The sequence below is a fragment of the Laccaria bicolor genome, genomic scaffold (genome assembly GCF_000143565.1).
Source record: "Laccaria bicolor S238N-H82 LACBIscaffold_10 genomic scaffold, whole genome shotgun sequence".
Lineage (NCBI taxonomy): Eukaryota > Fungi > Basidiomycota > Agaricomycetes > Agaricales > Hydnangiaceae > Laccaria > Laccaria bicolor.
Genome location: NW_001889881.1, coordinates 1,304,619 through 1,313,442, shown reverse-complemented (window position 1 = coordinate 1,313,442; position 8,824 = coordinate 1,304,619). Strand labels below are relative to the sequence as shown.

General features: G+C 50.7%; 3 protein-coding genes across 3 annotated transcripts; 1 reads left to right on the top strand and 2 right to left on the bottom strand.

The window, feature by feature from the left end:
• Window positions 1–2,827: 2,827 nt before the first annotated feature.
• On the top strand, window positions 2,828–3,257 carry LACBIDRAFT_296711 (cysteine-rich small secreted protein; the record flags this gene model as incomplete). The annotated part of the gene is made up of 3 exons (XM_001880527.1): window positions 2,828–2,902; window positions 2,962–3,021; window positions 3,075–3,257. 3 exons carry the CDS (start codon window positions 2,828–2,830, stop codon window positions 3,255–3,257), a joined length of 318 nt encoding a protein of 105 aa, XP_001880562.1.
• Window positions 3,258–3,509: 252 nt separating this feature from the next.
• On the bottom strand, window positions 3,510–6,962 carry LACBIDRAFT_326687 (uncharacterized protein; the record flags this gene model as incomplete). The annotated part of the gene is made up of 11 exons (XM_001880292.1): window positions 3,510–3,586; window positions 3,624–3,992; window positions 4,102–4,165; window positions 4,255–4,988; window positions 5,058–5,508; window positions 5,587–5,910; window positions 5,983–6,010; window positions 6,197–6,333; window positions 6,384–6,548; window positions 6,697–6,835; window positions 6,922–6,962. The coding sequence occupies 11 exons, from the start codon at window positions 6,960–6,962 to the stop codon at window positions 3,510–3,512; spliced, it is 2,529 nt and encodes an 842-aa protein (XP_001880327.1).
• Window positions 6,963–8,285: 1,323 nt separating this feature from the next.
• On the bottom strand, window positions 8,286–8,730 carry LACBIDRAFT_326686 (uncharacterized protein; the record flags this gene model as incomplete). The annotated part of the gene is made up of 3 exons (XM_001880291.1): window positions 8,286–8,503; window positions 8,575–8,602; window positions 8,650–8,730. The coding sequence occupies 3 exons, from the start codon at window positions 8,728–8,730 to the stop codon at window positions 8,286–8,288; spliced, it is 327 nt and encodes a 108-aa protein (XP_001880326.1).
• Window positions 8,731–8,824: the final 94 nt, after the last annotated feature.

Below are 8,824 nucleotides of genomic sequence, written 5' to 3'. Positions count from 1 at the left end.
AAATGATGAGGCATATCGTGGAAAAGGTTCCCCATGTGCAGGGGAAATCATGTGCATTGATGGCAGAATTGATAGATGAGATTGGATTTGTCGATGGCTGACGCGGGTGGGAGAAGTCATGCACCCCGCGATATTTTCCCGGTTTTCCAGGTTTGGGAACAAGGGAGAGGGGGGATGACTGGAAGGGTCCAATGACAGATTCCAGTTCTGCCCTGGAGAAGGGGCCAATGTATCTGCCCTTCCGGAATTCTTTCTCCACAATTTCCTCATATTCTTCAAGAAACTTATTAATAGACGGGTTATTAGCTGGAACATATGATTGAGATATATTAGGAATCCCGAGATCAAAGCCGTGCGTAAGGCTGTGGTATAATGTTGGATAACGGGAGTCGAGACTGTGTCTGTCGAGTTGACTACGCCATGCCTCTGGCTTGTAAGGGGTGCGGGGGTTAGTTCTTCTGGACCTGAGGGCATTGCTGAGCGCCGTGCCCTGACTTCCCACACCCTGAGCAGGTGTGCCGAGAGGGGTGTACAGTGTCTGAACATCCTGCTGAGGTCTGGAAGCTGAAACAAATGGGGAGCCCGTCGATGGAGACGAGTCGCCCATTGTCGGCTCTTCGTACCCAGACCTTCCCCCCGTTCCATAGCTTGGTGGCGGAGCATTTGGCATAATCGTGCTCGTGGCGTCCCAGGCATACGACACAGGCGGAGGAGCCACGTCCCGCTGTGCCCCCTTGAAAAAACGAAGCATTGCCGCTTCTGTTTCTGCCTCTGCCGTTTGTGGCCTGACGGTTGCGCCTGCCCTGTGAACCAGCATCTCTGGAGGAGCGCTCTGGCGAGGCGTAACGACGACGGCGCTGGCGGGGAGGGGAATGCGAACGCGAGCGAGAGCGCGAGCGTGAGGGGGATTGCGCGCGACCTCGTTTGGATGGAGACGAGGATGAGCCCATCCTGGAGCTTCTCCTGTCCCGGTCCCGTGCTGGGGACATGGCTATGGCATCATGCTGCAATGGCAATGTCGTTAGTGGCATGGCGTGGCATGGTTGTCAGTGGTGTGGAGTGACGAGGCATGGTTGTTGTCGATAGTGGCATCGCGAGGCGTCGGATTCAGGTGTTATAGTGTTGTTTTGTGGGCATTTGGCGTGATGGCAAGGCATGGCAGATGGCAATAAGGTGGCGGGATGGCATGGTATGGCAGACGTGGAGGAAAAAGGGTGGGGGGGAAGGGTGGGTAGAAGCAGTCAGCGTATGTTGGAAATTCGGGGGGGAAGGAGGGGAATAACTGACCTTTTTGACGGAATCCATCCTGACCATGTCCCACACCTCCTCAGCCACGGTGCTGAGGAGCGTCTTATTTATAGGCGCGATGTTAAAGCCTGTGCCTCTCGACAGCTCGTCGTGCCACAGTCTCCTGGCCTTGGCTTGGTATACAATGAGCACCTTTTCACCGTGGGGCCGTGAGCGTATCGGTTCAAGCTCGAGGTTGAAGTAGAAATGCGCGAATGACTGGATATGCTTCTGGGGCCAGTCGCAGAAGCCCATGTACTGAATTAGCATGTTCTTCGCGATGTTCATCTGCGTCCAGGTGAGGTTAGCGTCTGGGACAACGTTCCGGGATGCTTTGAAGGATCCAACGGGCTTGAACGCGACTAGGTCGTCGACCTTGGTGATGCCATATGCGTCATCTGATTGGGCCTTGCTGGCGTCCTGTGCCTCAGCACATCCTTCGTCAGTAAAGTACCATAACTCGACATAGCTGAATGACTTCAACTTTCCGATGGCAAACTGTGACGGACGAGCCATGACGTGGTCGGCGATTATCTTGCCCTCGTCGAAGTCGTTGATTTTGGGCCGTTTCTTCTCTTGCTCTTTCCTTTCCTCGTCCTTTAGGCGTCGGTCTTCCTCTTGGCGTCTCGTCTCTTCTTCTGCCACCAGCCTGGCCTGCTCCTGGTGCTCTTCTAGCTCTGTCTGCACTTGCTGGTTCCAAGCTTCGACTTCGAGCTCGTGCGTTTGGTTCCAAGCAGTGGTTAGTTGTTGTATAGCCTGGTCGTTGGTTACCTGGCCGTTGTTGGACAGGACTTGCCTGACAGCGGCGTGTCCTGCTCCTGCGAAATCCGGGCATGGGACATTGGTCGGGTCCTGAAGAATTCGCGGCATGGGGATGTGTAGTAGGGAATGTTACTGTGTGTAGTTCTAAAGAGTGTAGTAGGCAATGAAAAATGAGGAAGGAGCTAATGAACTCCTTCTGTGTGGCGAACGAGGTGGTGGTAAGAAGAGAAAACGGCACGTGCCGCACCACTCGTTCGCTCAAAGACCCTATTCTAACGCTACACTCGTTCCTCGCTTCGCTAGCGAATCTCAAACTCCGGAGACGAAGAGTAGCACTGAGGGGAAAAGCAGTTATGTCATGAGTGGGAGCTTGCCGTTCGAAAGCATCTTCATGATCGATCTACGCAGTAGGGAATCCTTCATTGGCACAGATCGCCAGTTCTCGCGAAAGAGCAGGCCAAGGGAGAGAGATGGCTACAAATCTACCGCCAAGGCAAAGAGAGCCAACATAGTAAGTCTAATGAAAGAAGTTGGCATGAGCTGTTAAAGATTTTATTTACTAGTGTATGAAGACGAGAAGAATACTAGAGTGATTATGGACATCATATTGAAGCACGGGATCAAAGCGAAGAGAAGAGAGCACGTTCAACGTGGACCAAGCAAGACGTACGTTCGACTCAGACTAATCCACAAAAGTCACATATACACACATATTTAAGGAGCTCTGGACAAATGGCGAACTTCACGAACTAGAATCCATCCAGTTCACGCGTTCATCATGAAGACTTTGTTCCTATCTTTCATCGCTCTCAGCGTAGCCGTCATTGTTCATGCTACTCCAACTATTCCGAATGTGAGTACGCACACCCACTTTATCATGGTGGGCGACTGACCCTGTATCGACTCTGGCAGGGCCGTGTGGAGTCACTCCAAGCTGGTGGTAATTCATTGGATAAGCGTGCTGACCAGAAGGTTTGTCTTCTGTTGACAGCCTAATGTATCCTTCCTGATGTCGAATTTTGCAGTGCGTTCAGTGTGATCCAGACGCAGATCGGAAACCACGCTGCCTTAAATGTCCCGACACCCTTTTTGGAGGGTGTTTGAACACTCATGGAGGAGGTTGTGGTCTTTATAATTCTCTGCCCGTTGAGGACATTGGCTGCAAAAGAGGTTCCTGGGCTTGTGTTGTTAACTGCTGCAACGAGTAATTTTTGAATCCTTCCAATGTATTCTGCCAATAGTAGTATGTGTGTTGGAATTTGCGATACGAACTAGTTATCACTAAATATCACACTCATCCTCCTTAATCGTCCGAGAACATGCGGGGAAGAGTTAACGAGGAAAACCAGATGATGGATCATGGATGATTGAAAGATGAGGAGGATGGGGGGAAGAAGCATCAAGACACTCTCCGCCTGAGAAGCCAGCTACATTTTCCACTCAAAGCCTTTTCCTTTCTACTAAATCCCAACACCCGGCTCTGGTACGTTGAGAGCGTTTACCCCACACGTCAACAAACCGCGTTTTTCTTCAAGGTCTGATTCAGAATGTTTCCGTATTCGTGCATTACTTACTTGCCCAGGTCAATTCAATCAGACCCCCGTGTTTTGCAACATAACGATGACGCCGTTTGCGAGGGGCACGACCAATCAGCTTCTCCATACCAAAGGACACTTGAACAGGGCCATAAAACAACGACTTTTCGACACTCAGGTGCGGCCTCCGAAACCCGATGACCACATCATTCTCTTCCCTCTTCCTCTTAATCCTCGCCACCCTACACCTCTCCTCAACCCACGCCTCGCCCAACTTGCAATACGCAATCGCCGCACCCTCATAACACCTCCCATAATCCCCTCTAAGAAGGTACCCGTACCCCATATATTCCAACCCCTTTGCAACCTCACTTCGATTCCCAACTTGCGCCACGTCATCAGGGACACCTCAAGGCGAGCCCACACTTCCTGGTCTCTATCAGCACTGAAGAGAATCCGGTCGTGTTCCTGCGATATGAATGCTTGGATGTGTGGGCTATCGCTCAACTCTGCGTACTTCCACGCATCTTCAACAGCTCCCAACGCCTAGTGGGGTTGATCTTGGTGATAATGCACCCGGGCTGTGATTTGGTACGCATATGCGAGGTTCGCATCGTCCAATAATTTGAAGAGGGTCTTGGCTTGGCTTAAGGAGTGGAGTGCCTCTGACCGCTGCTCGCCCGTGTCCAGGACGACGCCAAGGAACACAACACTCCGGGCATGGACGAGGTTGTCGGAGAGGGTGGCACATCTCGCTTCTACGTCCCTTGCCAAAGAAACAATCTTGCTCTGCTCGTCCACATGCCGGGCACAGTTGACAAAATCGAGCCACCAAGTCGTTGAGTGAGGTTATCAGGGGGAAGGGCCTTGAAAATCTGGTAGGCTTGTTGGCGAGGTCGTAGTACGTCCTGCTTAGGCACCATACCGCTGATGGGATGTATTTCCCTACCCCGAAGCCTTTCGTTGCTTCTCCTGCACGGCTGGCAACCTCTGGGTTGGGCATCGTGTCGCAGTAATGCCAGCTCAGGGCAATGAACGATTTGATCGTTTGTTCAGATAAGTCGGGGGAGGGTGAGCGGCTGAAAAGGACGGAGTGGATGTTGGTGCCTTCAGCTGCGAGATCCTTTGCATTGACACGAAATCGGGGGTCGTCGCAACGGCATGCGTTGTCTAGGACATATTGGCAGCACAAGGAGAAAGTCTGGGCTCGGAGATCCTCTTCGATTCGATTGTGCTGTTGCATGAACGACTGAACAACAGGAAGTACGAAGAGGATCAGGGACGTGGTGGATTGCTGGGGTTTCTTGACCAGCAGTGCTGCGGCTGATAGACTGACAATGGCAGAGGGAATCATAGACACGTCAAGAGTAGGCGCCCACCAGGAGAGGTCGTCTTTTGTTGTCCCTGCTGGTAGTAATCACAGAACTTTGAGAAGGAGGTTAGCAAGGGACCCATAGACGGAAAGGCTGATACTCCGGTTCATGCTCTGTTCATCCTGGCTAGGATGTCCGGCCCGAACTTCGATGATGCGTTCAACAACGCCCTCGCCGTTGACTGCCCTTGTTTGCCGAGATTGGCCATGAGGGTGACAGCGAAAGGTATGTGTGCCCAGCAACACCTTGACATCTGGTTCGTTCTCCGAATCTGGGTTGATGTCGTGGAAGATACGGATGCATGCCTCTTCGTCGGTAGGTTGTATGTCTCTCAACTGCCGAGTGATGGCTTTGTCGCAGGCAGCTTGGCTTCCGCGCATGGTAACGAGGATGGAGACATGCTTCAGCATTGCTAGCTGTCGGAGGATGTCACCGACTTGCTTCTGCGCTCCGCCTGGCGCGTTCCATGGCGTCTCGAAGTTATCAAGTAGGATGAGGCGCGGTTGTGTGGAGGCATCGAGTTGGGAGATGATCTTTGAGAGCGTCATTTGCTTTGTTGGTGGTATTTGGAGTTAGGTGTATAAGAGCTCAAGGAGGAGGGTCGCGGATGTTGCTTCAATGCAGGGAACCCAGAAAAGGTGTTCGGGAAAGAAATGGGCTCGGATCCGCGCTGATTCGACGATGGCGAGGGAAACTGAGGTTTTTCTCATTCCTCCAGGGCCTAGAATGCAAGCAGGAGAGGATTCCTCTTTGATGAGGAACCGGGCAATGTCTTGAACAAGGGTTTCGCGTCCGTGGAATATCTCCGGCTTAAGAGGCATTTGTTGCTGAATGCTCGATTGATCGCGCTCCCGTGTGACTTCGTCTAGTGCGTGTTGGACAAGACCGTGCGTCTCCTCTTGACGAGACTGAAGCTGCCGTAGGTGGGACGAGTCTCGGAGACCATTTGCGAGCTAGATGATGAGAAAGTTCAGTGGTTGAGCGAAAGTTCTGTGATAGTAGGAACATGAAGGGACTTCAGATACCTTAAAGCCGTCCATGGCAGTTGACAGCCTATTCACACAGTCTTCGAGCTTCTTCATCCTTTGTGTATGTTGTTATCAGCAATGCCTTTTGCCCACCGGTTTTCTCCAGATCCTCGTAAATTGTCCTGAGAGTGCTACAAGATCATCAGACGATCTCAAACCAGATGCAAAGACGACAAACCTCAGTAATTCTCTGATTTCCCATTCCACGCACTTCATGGCATTTACAAATGCCTTCTTGCTGCCTTCGACGTCGTTTTGGGACGTTACGTGGTCTATGATGATGATCATGAGATGGCCGACTCTACATTTCAGCTCCTTGACCCTCTCTTCAACAGCCGGCGATGCGTCCTGAAATTTGTTTAAAGCCCTTCGTCATAGTGGGACCAAAAAAGACGAACCTCGCAGAGTTCAATGACTTTCGGCGCAACTCCGATAGTTTCTTGTACCAATGGTACGGGTATAACATTGGATGCAACGTGTAGCAGCGTTAGAACTTGTTTCTCGCTGACAGCGATGTGCTCGGTAGTTGTAGGAACAAATGCTCGATTGTTTCCGGACGATGTCTACGAACAATAAATTGTTCGTTAGAGCTCATACTAAGGCACAAATGAACCAATCAACCCACTAGATTTCGTCACCGCGCATCGTGTCTCTCAGCTACTCCCTCCGGCGAGTTTTCAGAACCTCCGGAGTCCGGGCAGTGGTCCGCACAGTCCACAATCTTATTTTTCCAATCCCGTCGCGTGAGCCAAGGGTAACATACGGCACTGAGTATGGTCCAGAACCGGTGCACAGAGAAAGGCGACAGCGTAGAGCGCTTCTAACGCGGGGACCGACCGAGTACGGGCAACTGCACGCAACAAGCAGTAAACTGCAATTTGTCAAACTAAAGATATTCACTGAGGACGAGATAAGCGTGTTGGATGAGAAACTCACTCTGATTCTGGGAGCTTGACCTTGGTCCTTGTAAGCACCATGTTTCAATATTTCAATGCTGATCGTCGTGGTCATCGTCTGAAGACGTGACCAACGACGACCAAACACATCGTCAACATAGACCACCATCATCGAAAGCCGCTACAAAGATTTTTTCTGATCCTGGCTGTCTGTCGGCCACTTTCATTTCCCTACACGTCGTCCAAATGACCCAGTTAATGCAGGGGACTCTGACATATCTGGTTTCTGAGCCAACCAGCTGAAGTTTTTGGCGCAGCTATGCCACACACACAATGCAATGAGCAGTTCGGGTTCATTGGGTTAGCCAGACGTCCGACCCAGTGCCATTCTTCATGCTCATCCGAAGGATTATGATGCTGCTCGTCTTCCGTTCCTGAAGCCCAAGCTCTTCAAGCTGCCTATTTACTGCCCCTAACTTGAAGCCCCAGCAAAGGGTCGATGCCTTACTTATGAGAGGGAGCTCTAGAGGTCAGCTACCGGTTAGTGACTATGCAACTCCCTGCCTCAGAGAATTATAGTACGTCTGCGTACAACTGTGAGGTCAGCTACCGGTTAGTGACTATGCAACTCCCTGCCTCAGAGAATTATAGTACGTCTGCGTACAACTGTCTCTTATGCACATCAATTTATTGACAGGGGACCTTATTATTAACTTCCGATTCATACACACGTTATCTCCACCCTCTGAAGGTTGAAATGAAAGACGACCATGGACGTTTACTGGTGAACGGCCACTTCAGTCGCGTAATTTTTCACACTACTATCAATGTTGGGAGCCGGTTCCCTCGTACAGAAACACGCCGAAGTTCCATATGACCATCCTCCTCCAAGTCTCATTCATCTTATGCAAAGGCCCAGCGCGAAAACATAGGACACAAGACACCTCCTTCTCCTGACTCCCAGTACTCAACCAGCACCATGTTTGCCAGTGTTTCGGAATTGTGGGAGATCCTATGATGGTCCTGCCCTACATATTATTCATTTGACGTGTCTTTTGCTTTCCAGCAGATCAATTAGGCCCAACCCGGAAACGGAATTCAGAGTTCGAAATGAACTATTCTCTTCTTTCGCCTGACCATGTTCAAGCGGCCTCAAATTTCGCACGACATCATATTAGAGTTGGTAGAATTGGGATTTTCGACAAGTTGATCAAGTCCCCATTTCAAATCTTACACCACTCTCCTTGGCTCTGAAACTTGCAGTACATTTTTTCGTAACATTACACCCCTTTCGCTGATAGTTTCCTTATGGCTCATTCTTACTATTTACTTAGAGATCCTGTTTGTTACCCTCAAGAACACCCCATTTGTCAAGGCGGACGTGCCTACCACATAAGGTCTCTATCATTCGAGAAATCGATACTCATCCTCATCCTCTTGAGGCACATCCTCACACACAACCGCCATGGGGTCGTCCTCTGCGCATCCCGGATATGTCTGTGCAGGGAGAGACAGCTGATCATCATCGTTCATGAGAGCGTCGCCTTCCATATCTTTAAATAATTGGACCTTGCTCTGCATGACGCCCTCCGCGTATGCAATACGGGACCCTAGGGAAGCGACTACTATTCACCCATGCAAATAATTGGCAAATAAGACGACTGGATGGGAGGCCACGGATAGAAAAACGCACAATGGCGAGGTGCCTTGGCGGTGTCTGCCTGAACATTTTCAGAGATATTACGTTTTTAAATAAGGAAGCATTTACCTTACTCAACCTCAGCATCACCTGGGATCGAATTATCATGATCTCGGCTTGGGAAAGCCTATGTACGGTGAAAGCGGTCATCGCTACGGACCACGGTGATGACCAGGGTGATGACCACGATAGCCACTGATAGCCACCGACATTACTTAGTTACAACAACACTGCCCTACACTGC